The sequence below is a fragment of the Magallana gigas genome, chromosome 10, assembly GCF_963853765.1.
Source record: "Magallana gigas chromosome 10, xbMagGiga1.1, whole genome shotgun sequence".
Classification (NCBI taxonomy): domain Eukaryota; kingdom Metazoa; phylum Mollusca; class Bivalvia; order Ostreida; family Ostreidae; genus Magallana; species Magallana gigas.
The window spans coordinates 31098532-31125456 of NC_088862.1; the positions used below are offsets into that span (position 1 = coordinate 31098532).

Genomic DNA, 26925 nt, shown 5'->3' on the forward strand with positions numbered 1-26925 from the left:
CATTTTTGAGAAAAAATCAGGTATGAAAAATAAAATCAAATGCAAGCAATTTGTTTTTGAGATTTTCTTCATTCACACTCTGTGGTTATTTGTGCGCTTGAGAGGAGGCGGTGAAAAGTGATAGTTTTAAGCGCCTAGATGATTAAGCAAACAATCGCCATTTTTCGTGTTTTTAGCAGGTGGTTGTTTTTATTTGGTTGACGGTGTCTTACCTGTGTCGGTAAAATGTGTGTCACTCACCTGTAAGTACAAATACATTGTTTCTTAAATACAGGAAGTGAGTAAGAACTGTTAAAAATGCCAAGTGAGAGAAAAAGCGTGTACATCTTTAATGCACAGTCCATCTGAGGCTGTTGTCAAACGGAATCTTTGTAAAACTTAATCATATCGTAGTTTTTATCCAAAGAAATTTCATCCATTCGTTTGATTTTCAATGTGTATTCTTCTTAATGAAGTGGCATGCACACTTTACTGAATTTAAATAGAGGACACTGCAGCGGAGACAATAATGTCTCTGACTGCAGAAAACCCCAATTTTTTTTATCCTAGAAGATTTGTAGTCAATGGTTTTATCATTAATTTTTTTTTATAGATATTACTAAGATAGATCAAACTACTTTTCATGAAAAGAAAACCAGCTGAATGATATTGGATAACTTTTTTGATGATATACAAAAGTATACTTGTTGCCTATCATATCGAAGGTTCTATAGTATCGCTGTATTTCTGTTAACGCTTAGTAGCACGCGCTGAAATTGACATTTGACGTCGTGATATTTTTAGACATAGTAAACAGAGGCACGCTGAACATCACTGAGGTACATAATAGAGGAAACTCACAATAACATTTAATTAAGTTCCTGGAAATAGTTCCATATTGATAGATTTTTCAAAAAAAAATACACGGCTAAAAATACACCCCCCCCCCCAACTTCTCTTTAGCCATCTAGATCTCTGCATGTATACAGTGCTGCTATCCTGAAAGTTGACAAGGATAGGATAGGATAGGATGCAGGATGCACGATACAGGATAGAAATATAAAAGTTAAGTTCTATCCTATCCTATCCTATCCTATCCTGCATCCTGTAGCCAATCAGATTCGAGTATAAATTTCAGAGTAATTTTGCAAAACGAATATTGGCTCAACAATGTATTTTTAATGTCAATTTAATACTTTTTACATGTTAAACCATTTAAGAATAATTATTATATCAAGATCGCCGTGCATAACATTGATGCGCGCTAAAATGTCGGCGCTAGATCTTTGTCAACTCGTACGCAAGTAAGGAGTTACTGTGAGAATTCGATGCAACATTTGACAAAGTCAGAAATAGATTTCTGTATTTACTTCATTTAAAGTCAGCAAAGTAATAAAAGCTTGAATTTATAAACGACCAATTCGGCATTTTAAAAGATAAACAAGATATTGCTTCACGTTTCATAAAATGTCTTCGATGCCCAATAACAGGGACACATATTTCTGTCCGATATTAACCTGAACATATCGAATTAATAAATGTTAGCTAGCTATAAATGCTTAAGAATTTATACCTTAAAAATAACTCCGAGTGGTTTAACTATAAACGATATAAACTTCCTAAAGGAATTATTTATTTCCAGACCGTGTTTACATTTATCGCCGAACGAATCGCTCGAATAATGATAATTACGCTCAGTTATATGTGATAACAAAATAATTTGATAAAAATATATGACTAAACAGTTCCTCAATAAGTACATCGAAGTTATCTATCTGTTTTTTATGCATAAATATAATAAAATCAAAAATCGAATCGCTTACCTGTTTGTTTACGTTATTGTGTCCATCCTGCGTACGATTTAGTTATACTGTAGCACAGGTAAGAAAGTTATCCCGCTCGAAGAATATTCGGTTTTAAGATTTTATTATTCATTTGTAGTACTACATTAATTGATAAAATCATTTAATTCTTAAATTTCGTTTCATTTAACTTGCATTCCTATATTTTGAAGGTATGGGATAGGATAGGATAGGATAGAGCTTATTTGCAGGATAGGATGCAGGATACAGGATATAGGATAGGATAGGATAGTTTTGTCAACTTTCACGATAGCAGCACTGTATGTACTGTAAACACAGTTGAGCAGAGTGCAGATTCAGAGCGCAGTTTTTAGTTCAAACATGTTGAATTCTAGCAGCGCATTTGTCTTGTCAAAACGCTGAAGGTCAATTGATATACAATACAGATGTATGATTTCTGATCTAGAGACATCCCTGTTTTTTGTACAAAATAGAATAAACAACATCTTCAAAATTGATATCACAAAAACCTTAAGAAGGTTTTCAAACTTATTTGATCTCGGGTACAAACTAATGTTTTTCGATAATTTGGAGTTTATTTTCTCCCTATAGTTAATTTGCCAAATTGATTATTTCTTGTATCAAATTTTGATTCATACATTATGACGTTCATTATATTTAGATTTGATAGATAAAATTCCTAAATTAAGGCAAATTAGGGGCTCATGAGTTTTAGAAACTCTATTATTATTTTCAGATTAGTGATATGAAAATTAAGTGCAAATGAAAACATTTGATTCAATCTTCAATAAAATATGTTGGTATTTTAAAAAGCTTTCTTTCAATATATTTGAAGATTTACAAAAAAAATTTTCATTTGATATGAAATTTTAATGGAAAAATCAGGTGCCATACCAGAAAATATTGATTATCTTGGGATAGCTGCTTAATACATGTATCCTCTTGCTGGTTTTGTCAATATATTTACTGATTCCCAGTTTATTAGAGATTCAGCTTCTGTGACATCTCCTCACTACAGAGCACACGTTTTAAGATTTTCAGCAACAAATCTAACTTGACAGTTAATTTTGTATTTAATTAAACGTTGAATTAAAATTCACATAAAATACACTCTGAGTGACATATATAATGAATGTCAGTCATTTGAGCTGCCAAGCAAATTACATAGATCTAACCAAAGACAATCTATTATTTAAGAAGCTTATTTTGATAAACAAAATGGCAGATAATATGGTATATTGCATAAATGTTGCTTATAAGATGGATCAATTAATTTAAGCTTATGGTAACTAGAATTCCCCTTTTCAATTAAGATATATATTTTTTTAGTAAATCAGATGTTGAATTTTATTTAGTATCGAAATTAAATTTGAGACCAAGGAATTCTTAAGCAATTTCTATTTTTTTTAAACAGGTAATTATTTTTGTTTTTTAATGAAATTCAGTTAAGTTAACCTTTAGTTATTTCCAGTTGTAAAATTAAGTTTTTTGAACCCAATTTTATTAATGAAGTTATATAACTACTAGAAATTTATTCAACCTAAAGTTTATATGGGGTTTTGAATATACAGAATGGTTGAAAACCCAAATCCTCAATTAAAAAAAAAAGAGGTACCTTTTTTACAACTTTGTTAATTTTCCCCAAATCTTAATTCCTGTTTTCCCAAAATAGAAATGACCCATTTCTATATATATATGATAACTTGCCAAACATGTTCCTGCATCATAGATCTAAATGTGATGATTATTAAATAAGATTGATTATGTGTGTTGTATAAAAAAAAATTGAAATATAATTTATATCATTCTCAGATTTTGGTTCTGTCAAACATTTCTGTAAAATATAGAACAAATTAACAACAAGATAGCGGTTTTTTTTTTTTTAAAGATTTTCATTGCATTTAAGCTATCATGTTTATTAAGGTTAAGATTTAACAGCAACAAGATTCTATGTATTTTATCCAACAAAATTTGTAGCTAGATATCTCAAATGTTGTAGATGGATGTTCTAGTGTAGAAATACCAAATTTTTCAATTGGCATATAAATGAAATTTTAGTTTACTTTGAATCAGTGAATACTTTAAGCGTAAAGGTAGAAAGGTATTTTAATGCAGCTGACAAACTGTGGATTGAGAAATTCACCACAACATTAAAACCATGAACAGTTTACATTAAAACTGTGGACCTGTATCAAATTTAAAATATGGCATACAAATCTGTTGACTCAAGCAATCAGTTTGAAGTTTTACAAAAATTACGTAACATACGCCAAGATCACAAAACATTTTTTTACATGTCTGCATGGAGCATTGAAAAAAAAAGTCATTTCATTGATATGTCTGCAGATGAAATTTACCCCGATAAAACAAAAATTAGAAAAATCAATGGTCCTTCAGTTCTTGGCCAGAGTTGCCTCTATTCATACCATTTGACCCCAATCTTGGTGTCTCCGGAGCTTTCCATCTGAAAATCAGATCTTGTTCTGCTAATCATAATGATGCCTGTCAATATGGGTGTGCGATATTGGCAGTGCCTTTGTTTTTTTTCGCTTGACGTAGCCCAGATAAGCTAATTTAAATGCACTTTGTTGACACATCGGCAATGGGTAGGAGTTTTTTTCATATCGACTCTGACACCCTTTACTGTTCGCTCAATTAGCTCCATTAAATCATGTGTATGGCATTACGACTGCTGCATGAGTTTTTGTGTGATTTGTGAACATTCATCAGGGTAAATCTTTTACAAAAAATCTTCTTAGAAGCATTTCAAATTTGACGGCCTTATTCAGTAATTCTAGTCTAAGAGGCAAACCTGTACATCAACCTGTATATTCAAGTGGCAGAGGAAACGGAGTTCTCATTTAGAAATTTATTTTAACGTGGTAAAATTTGTGGATATGTTAAGTTCTACAAAATGTGATGCTACAAGTAAAAAAAATGTGAATTCTTGACCTTTGTGTACCAGAAAAAGGAGGAATTCTGCATAGTGAACATTAAAATTAAGTGCAGTTTATCATACTGAGAATTAATCTCTCTCATTTAACGAAACAAAGGGTCTATTTGTGACAGAAGTGTTCCACAATTTGGATAACCTGTTGTGAGTTATTTTCCTTGTTTTGAATTCATCATGTCCTTTATAAGACAATACAACACTGTTGATCATTCCAGTTTTTTTAGCGGTTATTAACATGCCAAGTTTTCACTTTAAATTATTCAATTCAAAATGTTTTTTACAAGCAATTTTATTGCACAGAGCATTGAGTTTGAATATTATTTCTGAATGTGGTGCACATGAAAACCATATTAATAGGATTTGTTTTGAAAACACCTAAAAGTACTGTGGCCTAAGGTGGTGTGGCCCGGATATCCCCATGTTGTGAGGTACTATTTATTAAAGTAAACAATAAAATCAAGTATAATTAGGGTTTTCCGTTTTTCAACGGAAAACCCTTCTGTTATTCTACTGTTTCTTATTATTATTTTTTTTTTTTATCCGCAAATTTTGTGTAGGCCATTTCTCGTACATTTGTTGTCTGATTGTTATGAAACTTTCGGGGTATGTAGACAATGTTAATATCTAGGGACGTTTTTTTCAAATTTTTAAAATTCACTTCCGGTTATGAGTTATTGCCCTTTAATTGAAAATTGGGGGGTCTTTTGTCCAGAGTTGATCTTGGGAACTACAAAAGATAGATGCATGAAATTTAGCAGAATCGTTGGTAACATTTTATAGTTTTGCTGGCATGAAAATTTTGGCAAAATGGTTTTTAGTTTTTAAGCTATTTGCCGGTAAAGTTTAAGGTTTTGGGGGGTCTGAAATTTTGTTGCTTTTTGTATAATAACCTTTAAACTAAAAATAATTTGTTAATACATATAGAACAAAAGTTGTTAAGAATAACGAGAGCTTTCATTTAAAATTAAGAAAAAAGGGCTGGCCCCTATAATTAGGGGTCAGCAGCTCATACACGTATTTTTCTGATAGCAAAAATCGTTATCATTTTATGAAAAAAAATTAATTCAGTTATTGTTAATATATTAAATAATGTCATTTGGTGTCAAATTTAAAAAGTTCTGTGCCCTATTTTTTTCAAATTTCATAAAACAAATATGTGTGAATCGTACGTGAACGAGTTAATTTGTCTACATAGACACACAAGCGAACAAATGCCGTTTTAAGGCCCAGGCATTTACTGCATTACATTGTGTTGCGTCTTAGATAAATTGTTGTGATTCAATTTCATTTTTTTTTTATCTAGGCTATATCATTTTTGAATTCAACTACTTATTTAACACGTTCTAATCGGCCACGCAGAACAAATGTTTGCAATGTTTGTCGCGGACCCGCGAATGTAAACAGTAACGAACGGCATTGTAGAAAAGAGAGAGCGTAATGCAGAAGATAAGTTGTGCATTTTTCGGTGTACACATGCATTTTCAAGTTACTGTGAAACATATGAACATGCACAGGGAACAATACTACATATTTGTATAATGAGGGATATATTCTCGTGTGAATCGTTTACGAGGAAATTCTGACAGCCACACTTCTGTCGACCATGTCGACGGATGTTTATGTTTCCATTGATCAGCCGTTGATAAGCTACGAGTAATAAAGGGGAAAAGATGGACATTAAAGTGTGTGATCTATGTGGATGTTACTGAAAAAGGTGAGGCTTTTTATTCCTTTTAAAGTTTCTTGTCTATAGTGGTTAAAATGTCAGCATGTTAACTGGTTAACATTTAGTCTATAGATGTACATGTAAGTACGTGCACACTGTCACTGATGTATGTTATTTTTCTAGTCCAGACAATATAAATCCTTTTAACAGAATTGAATCCCAAATGTTGTACCTTTCACTTGTTTTTTTCTCCTTTTTACCAGAATTTTGTGTAAATTAAGATTCAATTTATTGACAAAATCCACATGTGGCGAAAGTCATACATACAGTATACAAATATACATGTAGTTGGTGCTGTACATAGATTTTCTTATGATATGTCCATCGTGTATGAATTTACAAATATATCTTGATGATTTAACATCTGCTGGGTTAAGAATTTTATAAGAATTACAGAGTTAGATGTTTTGTTATGGTGTGGGTGTTTAATGTTTACTAACGTGTAATTTTTACATTGTTTACTGGATGTTTAGACTTGCTCGAGGTTCATTGGTGACTGGAAAGGATGACCGAATTTATCTATTTAAAAAAAAATCAGATTGTGAATTTTCAACTCAAAATTCAAAGCAGGGTCTAATTAGAAACATATGATAATATTCTTGTGTGGAAGACTCCAAATGTAGACATAAATACCCTGTAGACATACATGTAACATCAAGTAAATAAAATTGTATACTTCAGACTTCAGAGTTAAAACATGACTAAAAAGTCTTTAATATTTTTATGATGCCGATCAATGTATCATTTATAGAGAGGTTTAGCAGACCAACGGGTACCCGGTACATGTACTTGTACATGTAGTTTACAAGTTAGAACTATGCGTACCACTCTACCAGTTCACATAATTTATCTTGTTTAGCAGTTTTGATATGTACTTGAATTGTCCTTGTTAATGTTTAAAATGTAATTTTTCATTTATATTCTCTTTTTTTAATCTGACTACTGGCAGTACTGGCATGCCAGCAGTTCTTGTCAAGGACCATTTCTCGCTGGTGCAATATTACATCATATTTTCGTATATAATTTTATGTGTTGATAAAATGACGTAACAATGCACTGATGAAAAATGGTACTCAACGATAACTGATCGCACGCCAATATTGATTAATTACAGACAAAAACTGAAGGTTGCAAGTGTTATTTTTTTATTGAACACCATTGTTTAAAATAACTTTTTATATATGTGACGGTCAGACCGGTTTAAATACCAGTGTTCAGTTGGTAAAGCACCTGACTAGAGATTCAGGGGGCCCAGGTTTAATTCCTGGTTTGGTCCTTCATCATTTCTCCCATCCTGTTACAATATTAAGGCTTGGACGTTTCTGTACTTAGCCGATTCGGTACATATCACTATACATGAGATGCGATACGATACATATCACGATACATTGCAACTAAATGAAAACATGAATAAGGGTTAAAAATTTATTCAATCTGTCAATGTATTACCGCATGTCCAAAGTTATTTTGATATATTTAAAATGAGCGTTGCACAATTTACAAATTACTTAAGTCTCATATACACTACTTTTTCATTAACAAGTAATCCAAAAGTTGTCCACACTCCAGATTTAGCTTCCTAACAGGTTTGACAACTTTACGAGGTTTTCCGCCATCTTTGTACTTTCATGTTAGGCGCGCAGACTAAAAATAGCCGATATATGAAGCTCAGATATTTTTGGAAAATAAAAAAAAGACTGCATAGGTATCGTAATGTATTAATGGTAAATGTAACAATCCAAATATCGTCAAAATAAATACCGTGATGCACCGGTGCATCGGTGGATCGTTCCATCCCTATACAATATTGGTGTTGTAACCAACCCCTGGAACTGACAGGTTAACTCCTGCCAGGGGAAGAGCCAGGGGTGATCTTTGAGGGTGAAGATCATTTAAGGGGGGGGGGGGATGTGACGGTCAGACTGGTTTGAATACCGGTGCCAGATACATGTAGCTCAGTTGGTAGAGCACTTGACTGGAGATTCAGAGGGCAAGGTTCGAATCCCAGTCTGTTCTGTCATTATTTCTCCCATCTTGTACATATATACCAGATCTATTCAAGTCAGTGTCAGCTACATTATGCATAAACAATTTTACCCGCTCCTAAACCACAAACTTTCTTATTAGTGGATTCAGCTTACCGCTGATTGGCTGCTGTTGCAGTAGACTTATAATATATGCACGCACAAAACACAATGAACTTATCAGAGAATGAAAAATTTGAGTTACTTTCAACTGTTGGAATTTGGGTATTTTTTAAAAATGTATACTTGTGACAAAACATGATTATGTGGTACATACAGCTGTAGCTTTATGAAGAAAATTTGGGTTAGACATATATATCTACCATGCAAGTAAATGATATTTACTAAAACTTCCAATTTATGACGCACGAAATATACGCTACTTTTATAAAGATTGACATACATGTAATGTAACACATTCTGTGAAAAATAATCTATTAAAAATTCTTCATTAAGTTTACTCATACATGTTTTATGCTTATTACACATAGTATTGTTTTTAAAAAATGTAATTTAAAAGAAAAGAAGCCAAAACCCTCGCCAAATTTATTTGCAAAATAAAAACCCGGTAGAATTGATAAAACATGGTATACCAGAAGGAAATACATGTACTTTGACGCTGTTCAGATGGGTAATATTCCTTTGTAATTTTCGAATTGAAATGTTTGACTGTTGCACTACAAGAAATAAACTCTAGCTCTCTCTCTCTCTCTCAAACTCTCTCTCAATCTAATAAGTGTCTATACCTAAGAATTTTTTTTAATATTATATTATGACTTGATATGCAAATTTTTGATCTTGTACTGCCTAAATGTTATGTCATGTATTGGGATATGTAATACTTATTACACTGCATGGTCAGTGTATTTTTTCCAGAAATAATATGCATATGTTAATGTAAACACAGCTATTACTAGAACATGTATGTAAACACAGCTAATTATTTTTTTTTTATTTCAGCTCAAAACGGACTCTTGTTCCGACATGGCACCACATTGCTTTTACCTGTTGATTCTTGTGGGTCAGCTCTTGAGATTAACCTGTCACCTCTATCCACATGCATATTCCTTGTGTTCTACAGACTTTTTACCGGTAATTCAAATTAAATCCGATAATGCATGAACAATAATGGAACTTTATGAAAGCATCATCCCATGTTGTGGTTTGTGTTTGATAAGAAATTATGAAAAACAAAATTAAGGCTATTTAAAGAAATTCATAATTGTTGCGAAAATTTGTGTTTCAATAAAAGTATGCAATTATGTTTCCTTTATTTTTTATTTTATAAAGGTATTTAGATGTGTTTACATAATTGAACCCCACCCCCCCCCCCCCCCCCCCACCCCATCCAATTGTCTGCATTAAGATTACATGTAGGATATGTAAATGTACATTTGACTTTGAAATAACATCTGCTGTGATAATTACTTTTGAAATGAACATGAAACAACCTATTTCTACCTTTCTAAGGTATATATGCATAAAAAAAGGAGAAAAACATGTCAAATTTTGAACATTTTTCATGTCTCCAGCTACCTGGCCGGTGTTTGAATTTTATTTTAATTTAAGGCAGATGTCTAACTTGTAGGTTGTATCTTACTGTTTTAGCATGGTTAGAAGGAGACTAGAAATCAAAATAGATTAGATATTCACTAAATATGATTGTTAGCTTACTTTTTTTCATAAAAACAAGAAATCACAAGCAGGACAGCTGTCTATTTGTTAATTAAAATGCTGTAAATCATAAAATAAACAAATAATTAGGATTAAATTTTAGAATCATTGATGATTGTTTTCAAATACGTGTGAGAAATGACTCAAGGAAATTGCCATAAGTTTCATAAAATTAGGTAAAACATTTTTAACCTTGACTTTTTATGAAAATCAAAAGATGGGGGGGGGGGGGGGGGTATACATGTAAGGATATTTCTAAGTGATGTGAAGCTTTTATCATGATTAAATAATGTAGATGCATGTTGTATTGAATAAGGTTTCTTTTCAAAGGTGGTTGAACAACAATTGACCTCTAAAAGGTCAGGTAAAGATGTTTTACTATGGAGAACCCTGTAAATCTATGTTTACTAATGGAAATTGGAAATGGGGGGTTCACTTAAATGGCCATATTTTTATTAAACCTCAATGGAATTTGCAATATGTGGTATTCTTTTTCTCAGAATTGCATTAGCTTTCTTATTCTAAGACAAACCGTCTTTTCATAAAATGTTAGTGTACTAATTGCAGTTAAAGGTACATGTACAAGGAATAGTTTCGGATAAAGAACCGTCAATATTTTTGTAAAATTGATAGTGACTGTACTTGAAGATTTACCAGTGTTGCGTAGATTCATGAAATGAATTTTAATGTTTATCAATAGTTAATGGGATGTCTCTTGTTGGAATTGGTAAGGCCTAAAAAAAAAAATAGTGTGTTTAGGGTAACACTGATGAAAAAATTAGGTTAGGTAGGTGGGGATTTTTTTTATTTTATCTATTTTTTTGGCCTGAATCCTAAGAATGTTTGTTTGTTTCATATTTAAAAACGTATTTTTTATTGGAAATAAGATGAAATTCACAGTCGGATAAATTCAGGCATCTAAAAATGGTAGGATCGGGCCATTTTTGTAGGTTAGGTCGGGTTACCCGAAACACACAACTTTTTTTTTTAGGCCTAAGCAATATTAAGGCCCCTAATTTTAAGTACATGAGAAGCAGTAATAAATTGTGAAACTTGCGGCTTTGACTGTTGTGTTGCCTTTACACAGTGAAATTGAAGGTTACAAACTGGAGGTTATATAACATGAAATGGAGGTGGATGGGATATTATATGCCTATTTAGTATCTACTGGGTATGAGGACAATAGCAAGTTTATTGTCCCCCAAGACAGCAACTATTTCATGAGGCAAAGCCAAGGGAAATAGTTGCTGTGAGGTGGGACAATAAACTTGCTATTGTCCAGATAGTCAGTTAATTGGTATATTATTGTAATGAAGAAAACTTTATTTGTCAGCGATGCAGAATTTCTTGATGATAAACAAATTAGAGTTATCAAACTTTGTATTTAATGCGGTGATCTGATTAGGTCAGAGGTGTTCCGAGTTTAAAAAGGAGGGAAATCAAATTCTGCTGATGAATGGTATTGATGACTATTCACCATGGGCAGATAGCATGGATACTATTTCAAATTAGATAGAAAGCAAGTTTGTGTGGGCGCCTTCTAGTGATCAGTTTGTCCGTCTGTCCATCCGAGATCGCTTGACCGGAGCATAGCTTCTCTCCCCTTGGCTCAATCTGGCTCATACCTCATCCACAGGGTTCCTTTGGGTTAAGGATGTGCAGTGACCTTGAACCATGTTGTTAGGTATAAGGTTAAGGTCATAGTAGAATTACATATATAAAATCCTTGTCTGAGGCATATCTTCTCTCCCTTTGGTCCAATCTGGCTAATACTCACAGACTGTCTCTATCATTAATCGATGTGCAGTGACCTTGCATGAAATTTCTAGGTAAAGGGTGAAATATCATATCGGATCATGCAAAAATCCTTTTTTCAGAGCATATATACTTTCTACTAACCCCTATAGGGCTCAGACTTCACATAAGCAGAGCTTTTGAGTAAAGGGTGTGTAGTGACCTTGAACCTATTTTCAAGGTAAACTGTGAAGGTCATAGCAGAATTATATTTAAAAAATCCTTGTCTGGAGTACATCTTCTCTCCCTTTGCTCCAATCAGGCTCATACTTCACCCACATGATGCCTATGATCAAAGGATATGCAATGACCTCTAATGATATTTGTAGATCAAGTGTCAAGGTCATATCAGATCACACAAAAATCCATATTTTAAGAGCATATATATACTCTCCTTTTAGCCCCTAATTGGCTAATATTTTGCCTAAACAGAGCTTATTGGTTAATGGCGTGCAGTGACCTTGAACCATGTCAATGTGAAGGTCATAGCAGATCTTAATAAAATTAGTTTTAGACAGTAGATTATTTCCCGGATATGCTTAATCTTGGTCAGATTGAACAAAAATGCCTATATGTTAGGGGCAATGAAATTGAATTAGAAGTTCTATGCCAGCTGGAAAAATTTCAAGTTATAGGTCAAGGTCAAAGCAAAATTCTCTAAAATAACATCAGCGGGGCCCTTTGAAATGTTCACCATTTCAATGTTGTCTGGTTCATAGTAATTTTAAATAAAAATATTCACAGAGGAATAATAAAATTAAGTAAACTATACATCGATAAGTTTCTGACAATTGATGATGCAACAAGCACATAGTACGAAAGGTCAACCCTTTGAAAAGCAGTGTAGAGGAAATGTTGCTCAGAATTATGTTTTAAACAAAATTGATTTTTTACGGAAATTTTAATTTTGCATTCTGGGTTAAGAAATTAGATGTTAGTTCCAGGTAAAGTTAACTTTTACCTAAAATGAAGTCAAATTTGTTAAGTCGTACTTAAACACATTCGGATTTTTTTGTTAACTGGTCTTGAAATGATTATGTTTTTTTGTTAATTTGTACTTAAAACCATTCGGATTTTGTTAAGTCATACCAAGAATCATTCGATTTTTAAAATCTTTTTTGTACTTAAGTTACTTTTGTCATTAGATTAAGAACACTGCTTCTTAGAGGTACTTTTAGCATTACTTTCGACATTAGCGGAAAACCCACTCGTTGCTTTGCAACGAGCTTTGCTCTAGTTTTATTTACATTTTCTTTCCCAAAATTGTCATCTAACAGCAAAGCGCAGTGGGTAAGAGGGTTTACTACATATCTGTAAGTCTTGAGTTGGTATCCTGCAGGGGTTTTTAAAATTTTTACCTTTCCAAAAATTTTTAAAACATATTTTTTGGTTAATTATTATGAAATTTGAAAACTCTAAGCTGATGAAAGTATTTCAACTATAATGTATTTTAATCCACATTAATATTGAAAGATGTTCCGTACCACCTTATTAATAAAACATGTTAAAACCCCTCAAATCATATAAAATGATTTAAATTGACCTTGATACATATATTTGTATTGATCTCCAAATGGGTATTGTTGATATTGTACATGTTTTTATGTTCTAGTGTTGTTATATTATTCTTCAACAATATATATGCATGTCGTAATTAATTTACCGGTATCCCTATCAACATGATCAATGTATTTAGGGTTTTCCGTTTTTCAACGGAAAACCCTTCTGTTATTCTACTGTTTCTTATTATTATTTTTTTTTTTTTCCCGCAAATTTTGTGCACGAGATTTCTCGAACATTTTTTGTCTGATTGCTATGAAACTTTCAGGGTATGTAGATGATATTAATATCTCTAGACGTTTTTTTCAAATTTTTAAAATTTACTTCCGGTTATGAGTTATTGCCCTTTAATTGAAAATTGGGGGGTCTTTTGTCCAGAGTTGATCTCGGGAACTACAGATGATAGATGCATGAAATTTGGCGAAATTGTCGGTAACATTTTATTATTTTGCTGGCATGAAAATTTTGGTAATTTCTGTGTTAGTTTTTGAGCTATTTGTCGCCAAAGTTTAAGATTTTTTCGGGGCTGAAATTTTGTTGCTTTTTGTATTATAACCTTTAAACTAAAAATATTTTGTTAATACATATAGAACAAAAGTTGTTTAGAATAACGAGAGCTTTCATTTAAAATTAAGAAAAAAGGGCTGGCCCCTATAATTAGGGGTCAGCAGCTCATACACGTATTTTTCTGATAGCAAAAATCGTTATCATTTTATGAAAAAAAATTAATTTAGTTATTGTTAATATATTAAATAATGTCATTTGGTATCAAATTAAACAAGTTCTGTCCTATATTTTTTTTTAAATTTCATAAAACAAATATGTGAGAATCGTACATGAACGAGTTAATATGTCTACATAGACACACAAGCGAACAAATGCCACATTAAGGCCCAGGCATTTACTGCATTACGTTGTGTTGCGTCTTAGATAAATTGTTGTGATTCAATTTCATTTTTTTCATCTATATCATTTATGAATTCAATGAACACACATTATTTAAACGTTCTATGTGCAACTATTTGTCGGGGCGCCCCTGTTTGTGACCCCCGCGCGCGCGCGCCGAATGTAAACAGTAACGAACGGCATTGTAGAAAAGAGAGAGCCGTAATGCAGAAGATAAGTTGTGTATTCTTTCGGTGTACACATGCATTTTCAATTTGCTGTGAAACATATGAACATGCACAGGGAACAATACTACATATTTGTTTAAGGAGGATATTTTTCTCGTGTGAATCGTTTACGAGGAAATTCTGACAGCCACACTTCTGTCGACGATCAGCCGTTGATAAGCTACGAGTAATAAAGGAGAAAAGATGGACATTAAAGTGTGTGATTTATGTGGATGTTACTGAAGAAGGTGAGGCTTTTACTCCTTTTAAAGTTTCTTGTTAACTGGTTAAAATTTAGTATATAGTATAGATGTACATCACAGTACATGTAAGTACGTGCACACTGTTAGATGTTTTTGTTATGGTGTGGGTGTTTGTTTACTAACGTGTAATTTTTACATGTTTCATGGGTGTTTAGACTCGCTCGAGGTTCATGGGGGACTGGAAAGGGTAACTGAATTTATCTATTGAAAAAAATAACAGATTGTGAATTTTAAACTAAAAATTCAAAGCAGGGTCTAATTAGAAACATATCATATATTCTTGTGCAGAGGACTCCAAATGTAGTCATGAATACCCTGTAGACATAACTTCAAGTAAATAAAATTGTATACTTCAGACTTCAGAGTTAAAACATGACTTTAATATCTTTATGATGCCGATCATTGTATCATTAATAAAGAGGTATAGCAGACCAACGGGTACCCGGTACATGTACTTGTACATGTAGGTTACAAGTTAGAACTATGCCTACCATTCTACCAGTTCACATAATTTTTCTTGTTTAGCAGTTATGATGTGTACTTAAATTGTCCTTGTTAATGTTTTAAATGTTATTTTTTATTCTCTTTTTTTAATCTGACTACTGGCAGTACTGGCGTGCGAGCAGTTCTCGCCGAGGACCATTTCTCGCTGGTGCACTGTTACATCATATTTTCGTATATAATTTTATATGTTGATAAAATGACGTAACAATGCACTGGTGAGAAATGGTACTCGGCGAGAACTGATGGCACGCCAATATTGATTAATTACAGAAAAAAACTGAAGGTTGCGAGTGTTATTTTTAATTGAACAACATTGTTTAAAATAATTCTTTATATATGTGACGATCAGACCGGTTTGAATACCAGTGCCAGATAGCTCAGTTGGTAGAGCACCTGACTAGAGATTCAGGGGGCCCAGGTTCAAATCCCTTCATTATTTCTCCCATCCTGTTACAATATTGGTGTTGTGACCAACCCCTGGAACTAACAGGTTAACTCGATCCTGCCAGGGATGATCTTCGAGGGTGAAGATCATTTAAGGGGGAGGAATGTGACGGTCAGACTGGTTTGAATACCGGTGCCAGATACATGTAGCTCAGTTGGTAGAGCACTTGACTAGAGATTCAGAGGGCCAGGTTCGAATCCCACTTTGTTCCGTCGTTATTTCTCCCATCTTTTACATATACATGTATATCAGATATATGACAGATGATTAAGGTTATCACATGTTTTGCAAGATGCAATAAGTGTTAAAAACCTTTACTTTACAACAGAATACATTTAAGTGAATATTTATGTTTCTTGTTATTATTTGGTGTGGTTTTCTTGACAGTGTCGCATAAACAATTTACCCGCTCCTAAAACACAAACTTTCTTTTTGTGGATTCAGCTTACCGCTGATTGGCTGCTGTTGCAGCAGACAAATAAGATATGCACGCACAAAACACAATGAACTTATGAGAGAATGAGTTGAGTTTATTTAAACTGTTGGAATTTGGGTATTTTTTTTTAAAATGTATACTTGTGACAAAACATATATGTGGTACATACAGCTGTAGCTTTATGAAGAAAATTTTGGTTAGACCATATATACCTATCATGCAAGTAAATGATATTTACAAAAAACTTGCAATTTATGGCGCACGAAATATACGCTAGTTTTATAAAGATTGACATACATGTAATGTACCACATTCTTTGAAAAATAATCTATTAAAAATTCTTCATCAAGTTTACTCATACATGTTTTATGCTTATTACACGTAGTATTGTTTTTAAAACATGTAATTTATAAGAAAATAAACAAAAACCCTCGCTAAATTTATTTGCAAACAAAAAATACACAGTAGAATTGATAAAAAATGGTATACCAGAAGCTAATACCAGTACATGTACTTTGACGCTGTTCGGTGGGTAATATTCGTTTGTAATTTACGAATTGAAATATTGACTGTTGCACTACAAGTATGGTAATAAACTCTCTCTCTCTCAAACTCTCTCTCTTTCTCAATTTGATAAGTGTTTATACCTATGAAAATTTTTTAATATTATATTATGACTTGATATGCAAATTTTTGATCTTGTACTGCCTAAATGTTATGTCATGTATTGGGATATGTCATACTTATTACACTGCATGGTCAGTGTATTTTTTACAGAAATACTATGCATATGTTAATGTAAACACAGCTATTACTAGTACATGTATGTAAACACAGCTAATTATTTTTTTTATTTATTTCAGCTCAAAACAGACTCTTGTTACCACATGGCTTTTACCGATACCTGTTGATTCTTGTGGGTCAGCTCCTGAGATTAACCTGTCACGTCTATCCACATGCATATTCCTTGTGTTCTACAGACTATTTACCGGTAATTCAAATTAAATCCGATAATGTATGAACAATAATGGAACTTGAAGAAAGCATCATGCCATGTTGTGGTTTGTGTTTGATAAGAAATTATGAAAACAAAATTAAGGCTGTTTAAAGAAATTCATAATTGCTGTGAAAATTTGTTTTTCAATAAAAGTATACAATTATGTTTCCTTTATTTTTTATTTCATAAAGATATTTAGATGTGTTTACATAATTGAAACCCCCCCCCCCCTCTATTTAATTGTCTGCATTAAGATTACATGTAGGATATGTAAATGTACATTTGACTTTGAAATAACATCTGCTATGATAATTACTTTTGAAATGAACAAGAAACAACCTATTTCTACCTTTCTAAGGTATATATGCATAAAAAAGTAGAAAAACATGTCAAATTTGAACATTTTTCATTGAAATCAACTCTGTCTCCAGCTACCTGGGTGTGTTTGAATTTAATTCTAATTTAAGGCAGATGTCTAACTTGTAGGTTGTAACTTACTGTTTTAGCATGGTTAGAAGAAGACTAGAAATCAGAATAGATTAGATATTCACTAAATATGATTGTTAGCTTACTTTTTTCATGAAAACAAGAAATCACAAGCAGGACAGCTGTCTATTTGTTAATTAAAATGGTACAAATCATACAATAAACAAATAAAGATCACATTTTAGAATCATTGATGATTGTTTTCAAATATGTGTGAGAAATGACTCAAGGAAATTGCCACATGTTTCATAAAATTAGGTAAAACATTTCAAACCATGACTTTTTATGAAAATCAAAAGATTGCGGGGTGGGGGGTATACATGTAAGGGTATTTCTAAGTGATATGAAGCTTTTATCATGATTATATCATGTAAGCATATGTTGTATTGAATAAGGTTTCTTTTTAAAGGTGGTTGAACAAAAGTTGACCTCTAAAAGGTCAGATAAAGATGTTTTACTATGGAGAACCCTGTAAATCTGTGTTTACTAAAGGAAATTGGAAATGGTGGGTTCACTTAAATGGCCATATTTTTATTAAACCTCAATGGAATTGGCAATATGTGGTATTTTTTTTCTCAGAATTGCATTAGCTTTCTTATTCTAAGACAAACCGTCTTTTCATAAAAATGTTAGTGTACTAAGTTAAAGATACAAGGAACAGTCTCTGATAAAGTACCGTCAATATTTTTGTAAAATTGAGAGTGACTGTACTTGAAGGTTTATCATTGTTGCGTAGATTCATGAAATGAATTTTAATGATTACCAATAGTTAGAGGGATGTCTCTTGTTGGAATTGGTAAGCAATATTAAGGCCCCTAATTTTAAGTACATGAGAAGCAGAAATAAATTGTGAAACTTGCGGCTATGACAGATATGTTGACTTTACAGTGAAATTGAAGGTTACAAACGGGAGGTTATATAACATGAAATGTAGGTGGATGGGATATTATATGCCTATTTAGTATTTACTGGGTATGAGGACAATAGCAAGTTTATTGTCCCCCAAGACAGCAAATATTTAATGAGGCAAAGCCAAGGGAAATAGTAGCTGTGGAATGGGACAATAAACTTGCTATTGTCCGAATAGTCAGTTAATTGGTATTTCATTATACAGAAGAAAACTTTATTTGTCAGCGATGCAGAATTTCTTGATGATAAACAAATTAGAGTTAAATCAAACTTTGTATTTAATGCGGCGATCTTATTAGGTCAGAGGTGTTCCGAGTTTAAGGTGATATGGGACACTTCCATGTTGTGACGTATTGTTTATCGAAATAAACAATAAAATAAAGTGTAATTATATAAGTACATGTAGTTTCTTCTCAAAAATGGTCACCTAACTCCTTAGCACAGTGGGTTAGAGGGTTTACTAGGAACCTGTAAGTCATGAGTTCGAATCCCGCTGGGGTTTTTACAATTTTTACCTTTTCAAATATTTTTAAAAGCTATTTTTTGGTTAAATATTGTAAAATTTGAAAATTCTAAACCGGTGAAAAGTTTTCAATTATATAGTACTTTAATCCACATTAATATCGACATATGTCCCATACCACCTTAAAAAGGAGGGAAATCAAATTCTGCTAATGAATGGTTTTGATGACTATTCACCATGGGCAGATAGCATGGATACTATTTTAGATAAAAAGGCATGTTTATGCGGGCGCCTTCTAGTGATCAATTTGTCGGTCTGTCCATCCGAGATGGCTTGACAGGAGCATAGCTTCTCTCCCCTTGGCCCAATCTGGCTCATACCTCATCCACAGGGTTCCTTTGGTTGAAGGATGTGCAGTGACCTTGAACCATGTTTTTAGGTATAAGGTTAAGGTCATAGCAGAATTATATATATAAAATCCTTGTCTGGGGCATATCTTTTTTCCCTTTGGTCCAATCTGGCTAATACTCACAGAGTGTCTCTATGGTTAAACGATGTGCAGTGACCTTGCATGAAATTTCTAGGTAACGGGTGAAGATCATATTGGATCATGCAAAAATCCTTTTTTGAGAGCATATATAATTTCTACTAACCCCTATTTGGCTCAGACTTCACATAAGCAGAGCTTTTGAGTAAAGGGTGAAAGGGTGTGTAGTGACCTTGAACCTATTTTCAGTGAAAAGAAACTGTGAAGGTCATATCAGAATTATATTTTTAAAAATCCTTGTCCGGAGTATATCTTCTCTCCCTTTGCTCCATTCAGCCTCATACTTTACCCACATGATGCCTTTGTTCAAAATATATGCAATGACCTCGAATGATATTGTCAAGGTCATATCAGATCACACAAAAATCCATATTTTAAGAGCATAGATATACTCTCCTTTTAGCCCCTATTTGGCTAATATTTTACCTTTACAGAGTTTATTGGTTAATGGCGTGCAGTGACCTTGAACCAAGTCTGTCAATGTGAAGGTCATAGCAGATCTTTTTAAAATTAGTTTTAAATAGTAGATTATTTTCCAATTATGCTTAATCTTGGTCAGATTGAACAAAAATGCATGTATGTTAGGGGGAATGAAATTGAATTAAAAGTTCTATGCCAGCTGGAAAAATTTCAAGTTATAGGTCAAGGTCAAAGCAGAATTCTCTAAAATAACATAAGCGGGGCCCTTTGAAATGTTCACCATTTCAATGTTGTCTGGTTCATAGTAATTTTACATAGAAAATATTCACAGAAGTACAGTAAAGTAAACTTTAGTAACATCGATAAGTTTCTGACAATTAATGACGCAACGAGCACACAGTACGAAAGGTCAACCTTTTGAAAAGCAGTGAAGAGGAAAAGTTGCTCAGAATTATGTTTTTAACAAAATTGATTTTTTACATAAATTTTAATTTTGCATTCTGGGTTAAGAAAAAAGATGTTAGTTCAAGGTAAAGTAAACTTGTACCTAAAATGAAGTCAAATTTGTTAAGTCGTACTTAAACACATTGGTTTTTTTGTTAAGTCGTTCTTGAAATGGTTTAGGGTTTTTGTTTAAGTCGTACTTAAAAACATTCGGATCATGTTAAGTTGTACCAAGAATCATTCGATTTTTTTTTATCTTTTTGTACTTAAGTTTCTTTGTTACTAGATTAAGAACTCTGCTTCTTAGACGTACTTCTAACGTTGCTTTCGACATTAGCGGAAAACCCACTCGTTGCTTTGCAACGAGCTTTGCTCTAGTTAATTTTATTATTCGATTATTTTGAGCTAAAATCAGTATACTGAATCAAATGTTAATTGCTGTAGTTTTGACATTTGGCATTCAAAGTAACGATTATATTGAATCGTATTTAATTTGTATTGATCATGACATATTTCTTCACTGTTATAAGAGGGCTTACATATCAGATGAATGATAATCATCTCTTAATTAAAAAGTAATTATGAACAGAAAATGGTTACTAGCTAAAGAAGTTGTCCTGGCTAGGAAATAATTAGAATTATTGCAATGAAGCTAAAAAATAAAAGAGCAAAAAAAGAAAAAAGAAAAACCATTTCCAGAATTTTTAATGATTCTTGGAAGGGAAGCAATTTATATTCATATGTAAAGCTATTTTAATGAGGTGAATACCATTTACACGTTTCGTTGGTATCCAGACAGTGTTAAATACATTAGTCTTGGACATGTATGACATGCAAATTTATTCAAATTAACCTAAGGAAAATGTGTCGAATCCCTCACCTTCTTGTGTTACCTGTCAACATGATGCATTCACAGCTTACCGGAATAAATCAGCTGTTGTCACTTCAATTTAACATTACCTTTTTTTTTTGTTCTAAACTTTTGATGCATATTTATGTCCTTTCGTTATTTTGACAATTATAAGCGAGGCTCCTTGGCAAGGATATTCAGAAAACAATTTAATATTCACGTTTTGTAATCAGGGAGGGATTTTTAGCAGCCATTTAGTTTTTGGTCTGGAGTTGATGCAAGTGTTTTGTGAAGCTGTTTTTTTTTTACTGTTGGACATTGTTTAGATTGGTTCCTATCCCTGGCTTTTTGTGCACTGTACTATACCGGTACAAAGACATTGCGGTGGTTAAATTAGGGCCACGGCTGTTAAAGTCGATGCTACTGTGGTCAAATGGAGGATAAATCAATTATTTTGAGGCAGGTATTGCACATGTATAAATACAGGTATTTTGCCCATGTAAATTAAAAAACAGGTGCCTGAAAAATGGATTTGGAAATGTCGAAGTCACAGTTTCTTCTCTTTGGAAATTTTTATGCAAAATTATCTCTATAGTTTTTGTTGTTTTACAGATGTTCAATGATTATATTATGACATGTAGCTTAATTACAGTTTTAATGTTAATTGGTTTTTGTTCCTTATAGCAATTGGCTTTATAGTGAAAAGTGAAGTGTCAGTTACCAAATTGTATTACTGTATAGAGGGAAATATTCGCTCCTTTTTATTTTCGCCCTTTTCATTGTCGTTGTCAGCGGGCAAATTTAAGACTGGGCGAATTCCCATGTCTCATATTATTTCTCTTGAAACACATTAGTGTCTGGGCGAATTTAAGACGGGGCGATACTGTTTTCAACGAAATTGTATTTCTTAAAAAACAAAGAAATTTTGACCCAAGGAAAATGTGTGCTTCTACAGTATATATACATGTACCATGTTGGGGATAGAGTTGGAAAGGGTTAAAAATCAAGAGAATATCGAGTAAAGTCAGAAGAGAAACATATATTTTCCTCTTTATGTATTTCTTGTAAAAAAAAATATAAAGCATGTAGAGTTTTAAGATTTAATTCCCTACAGGTCTAAAGATGTGACGTCATGAGTCTGTCGGAGAGCCCATAGCCATGGAACTTGTGGTTGCCATAGCAATAGGAATACTGTCCACCATTTTTGTAGGATCTGTGGTCGCGCTTGTATTTGTTTGTCGACAGAAGTGCAGGAAGGAGACGGATTTGATCTCACAACAACATAGCGAAACGAGGTATCTGTGAAGGGAAGATCGCAAAGCTTATAGACTGTATGTATGTGTGAAGGGAAGATCACAAAGCTTATAGACTGTATGTATGAGGGTGTGTTTGTTTGTTAGTGTGTCATCCATCTGTGAAGGGAAGATTGCAAAGCTTATAGACTGTATGTATGTGTGAAGGGAAGATCGCAAAGCTAATAGACTGTATGTACGTGTGAAGAGAAGATCGCAAACCTATTAGACTGTATGTATGTGTGAAGGGAAGATCGCAAAGCTTATAGACTGTATGTATCTGTGAAGGGAAGATCGCAAAGCTTATAGACTGTATGTATGTGTGAAGGGAAGATCGCAAACCTTATAGACTGTATGTATGTGTGAAGGGAAGATCGCAAAGCTTATAGACTGTATGTATGTGTGAAAGGAAGATCGCAAAGCTTATAGACTGTATGTATCTGTGAAGGGAAGATCGCAAAGCTAATAGACTGTATGTATGTGTGAAGGGAAGATCGCAAAGCTAATAGACTGTATGTACGTGTGAAGGGAAGATCGCAAAGCTTATAGACTGTATGTATCTGTGAAGGGAAGATCGCAAAGCTTATAGACTGTATGTATGTGTGAAGGGAAGATCGCAAAGCTTATAGACTGTATGTATGTGTGAAGGGAAGATCGCAAAGCTTATAGACTGTATGTATGTGTGAAGGGAAGATCGCAAAGCTTATAGACTATGTATGTGTGAAGAGAAGATCGCAAACCGTATAGACTGTATGTATGTGTGAAGGGAAGATCGCAAAGCTTATAGACTGTATGTATCTGTGAAGGGAAGATCGCAAAGCTTATAGACTGTTTCTGTGAAAGGAAGATCGCAAAGCTTATAGACTGTATGTATGTTGGTGTGTTTGTTTGTTAGTGTGTCATACATCTGCGAAGGGAAGATCGCAAAGCTTATAGACTGTATATATCTGTGAAGGAAAGATCGCAAAGCTTTTAGACTGTTTGTATCTGTGAAGGGAAGATCGCAAAGCTTATAGACTGTATGTATCGGTGAAGGGAAGATCGCAAAGTAAAGTAAATCATACTGATTTTTCAAAACATGTTGTACATTGTATTATCATTAGTTATTAAGTGCTATTTGTTTTACTTTCTTACTTTTAAAATAAAAAAAAGCATTGTTGCAACCACAATTGATACAGTTGCAACAGAACATGTACTTTTTGGGGCAATACAGATTAGAGAGGCAATTAAAGTGCAGACTTGATTTGGGAAAAACTCTTAAAAAATTGCAAGGAAAAAAGGCCAAATTTTTGACCTGAATTTCTCTGCATGCATGTAGAAAAATCACTGCAGATAGAAGTCTTGAAATTTTCACTCACTCTTTACTTAATTTTTTGCAGCCGACCAGATGTCCAGCTGATTGAGGAAGACTCACAGCGACCCGGATCTGCTGGTGTGGAGCTTGAAGATGTCCAGATCAGTGATCCAAAACTGGATCAGATCCTGAAGGACGAGAACTGGGTGGATGATGTTACGTAAGTGTATTACAGATTTATATAACGACATATAGGTGGATGATGTCACATAAGTGTATAACAGATTTATTTAACTACATGTTGGTGGATAATGTTACCTAAGTGTATGACAGATTTATATAATGATATGTAGGTGGATAATGTTACCTAAGTGTATGACAGATTTATATATATAACTACAGGACCGATCAGATCTAACCAAACAGAAAGTAAACCCCAACTTACACTTGGAACATTTTGGGTTTTCTTTCAGGGTTTACTCTGAGTCCACTCTTAGACTAGTAAACCTGGAGTAAACCCAGAGTGGACACAGAGAGTAAACCCTGATTAGAAGTTTACCCCTGAAAGCAGACGCTACATATGTACATGTATTTGGAATATACTATGGGCAGGAATTACAGGCAGTAAGATGGAAAGATAAAAGAAGGGTCTGCTTCACACTTCACTGCGTACAGTTCACCTCAAAAAGTAAATCTTGAATAAACTCACAATAACCCCCAAATAAACTCGACAAGTGATTGCAAATTTTCAAAAAGCAGACCCAGAGTGAACCCCAAGTAAACCCTGGGTTTAGTTAGAGTTAACTCTGTTGTTAGGTTGGGTCTGATCAATACTGTACATGTAGGTGGATGATGTTATGAAAGTATTTAATAAATTCATATCAGGCAAAAAGAAATTAAAGAATTGGTTCCGAGACACTGCCACATGCCCCACTATATAATTTTATTGTAATATCGGAAAGTGGAATAACTCAATTTTCAGTTGAGATATGAAAATTAAGTTATTTCCCTTTGCAAATCTTGCAAAAAAAAAAAACCAAAATATTTCCTTCCTGCCTGCTTCATTATATTTTGAAATTTTTGGCCTGAGAATTAATACATTAATATTTAAGTGCCTAATTAGGTAGGAAATGTTACATAAGTGTATAATAGATGAAGGATATTGTGGATGATGATATTTTGTTAAGTATTTAAAATATGCAATAAATTTTTTTATGATATAAGGTAAATATATTAATAATAGATACATTTTACTGATTTGACGAATTAGTATAAGTAATAATTATCTAGATCAAAGATATGGCTAATGATGATTTTGACAACTATGTGGATAATGCTATATCATTTAAACAAACAAACAAACAAGTAACTATAGATACATGGACCAGACTTGGTCAGTGATTATAGTACAGGTGCTTCTTTTTAAACTGGTACTGTAGTTCATTTGTCAAAAAAGAATTATTAACCAAATATCAGATCAAGCCGTTCAGGGTTTTTGTGGCTTTTTGATTTCATACCTAAGTATAACTGATTCAGAAGTAATGTTAACTTGATATTTGAGCAGTGTGTGTGATTTAGTAGAAGTTTTAGTAAAATCAATGAAACTACCTGGTATAACAACATGCCACTTTTTAACAGACTTATGTCAATCTTTTTACAGAGGTTTGGAGTTAACGAAGTAGATGTTGTTACACGGTGGATTTATCAATATTCGTTGAATACCAATTTTCGTCGATTTCGTTGTTTAGTTGATCCATGAAATTAAATGTTAATCGAAGTGCAATTTCTATTAACATTTTGTATCGATAGGGCCATTGGCCACGAATTTACCTATCCTTGAAACTGTGATTTTCAATTCATCCACAAAAATTGATACCCTTGAATATTAATGAAACCACAGTAATAAATTGAAGTATAACTACGTGGATGATGTTGAATATCCTACTAATTCAGAATATGATAGGGTGACTAATCACAGTCTCACTTCCACTTTCCCTTTTACAGAGGATTGGTGCCCCACTGTCTGTCTGTATTAAAGACCTGCAAGTACCTAACAGAGCAGCTAGTCGGCATGACGATGGGGAATTCCCAGACCATTCAGACCCAGGAACTGTTGACAGAGGTAGTGACAGTCGCTAAGAGAATCAGTCCCCGTGTGGATGAGGTCGTTGTGGCCATGTACCCTCCACTAGACCCACGTCTGCTAGAAGCCAGGTTTGTTCATTAACTTAAAGATTTCTAGCTCTCTTTCCCACTTTTGAAACATTTTTATGAGTATCTTTCTTGTTTGAATTTTTTATGAGCCATTCATAAGGCGTTAGCTTTTAGAAACCTGTAGAAGGTTCAGCAGGCATAATTATCATTGTTTCTCAAATTTTACATAATTCATATCCTCATTGGTATTCTACCACATATATCTATTTAGGGTTGTCTCTAAGACCCGTGGGACGGGAATTCTCCCACCTAAAATTATGTTATTACCCGGCTATTATTGTATTTCAAAATCAATCTAGCTATAAGCTAGACCCCCAGATCTCCCTTCTTCTTTTTTATTTCTTCCTTCTACACTTAATCTTTTGAGACAACCTTGTCTGTTTCTGTACAATAAAATGGCCGTATTAAATATTATAGATGCACTGCCCTGGTTCTGTCTGTCAACCATCTGGTCCTGGTCACTAAGCACGCCTGTCACTTGTCTGGGGAGATGGACTGGATCGACCAGAAAATGGCCGACGTAGAGGAGCATCTACGAGTAAGTCATGTAACTGTGTGAAGGCATAGAAGATTTTACCCCTTTAGAATATGTATATTTTTCTTTGGATGTAATATTCCAACTGTTATAAAGCTTATAACACACTGTATGTTGCAAGTCTTCGTAACTGTGTGAAAACATGGCTGATTTTACCATTTAGTAATATTTTTTTGGATGT

At 33.3% G+C, this 26925-nt stretch overlaps 1 protein-coding gene and 1 long non-coding RNA gene across 3 annotated transcripts in view; both read left to right on the forward strand.

Annotated features, from left to right (window-relative positions):
* The first annotated feature begins 89 nt into the window (after positions 1-89).
* The window catches only part of LOC105335637 (transmembrane protein 98), a 29841-nt gene continuing 3005 nt past the window's right edge, over positions 90-26925 (forward strand). Inside the window, exons 1-5 of one of the 2 annotated variants that reach the window (XM_011439617.4) lie at positions 90-242; positions 22524-22704; positions 24081-24215; positions 26000-26209; positions 26627-26747. In XM_011439617.4, coding sequence (XP_011437919.2) covers positions 22568-22704; positions 24081-24215; positions 26000-26209; positions 26627-26747 — 603 coding nt within the window. In that variant the 5' untranslated portion in view covers positions 90-242; positions 22524-22567. Of the gene's footprint in view, positions 243-4627; positions 4900-22523; positions 22705-24080; positions 24216-25999; positions 26210-26626; positions 26748-26925 lie in introns of those variants that run through there. The other variant, XM_011439618.4, reaches the window with a different exon arrangement.
* LOC136272040 (uncharacterized) overlaps positions 1927-26925 on the forward strand; it is a 28004-nt gene continuing 3005 nt past the window's right edge. The window contains exon 1 of the long non-coding RNA XR_010709920.1: positions 1927-2101. This is a non-coding gene — a long non-coding RNA (uncharacterized lncRNA). The remainder of the gene's footprint in view (positions 2102-26925) is intronic.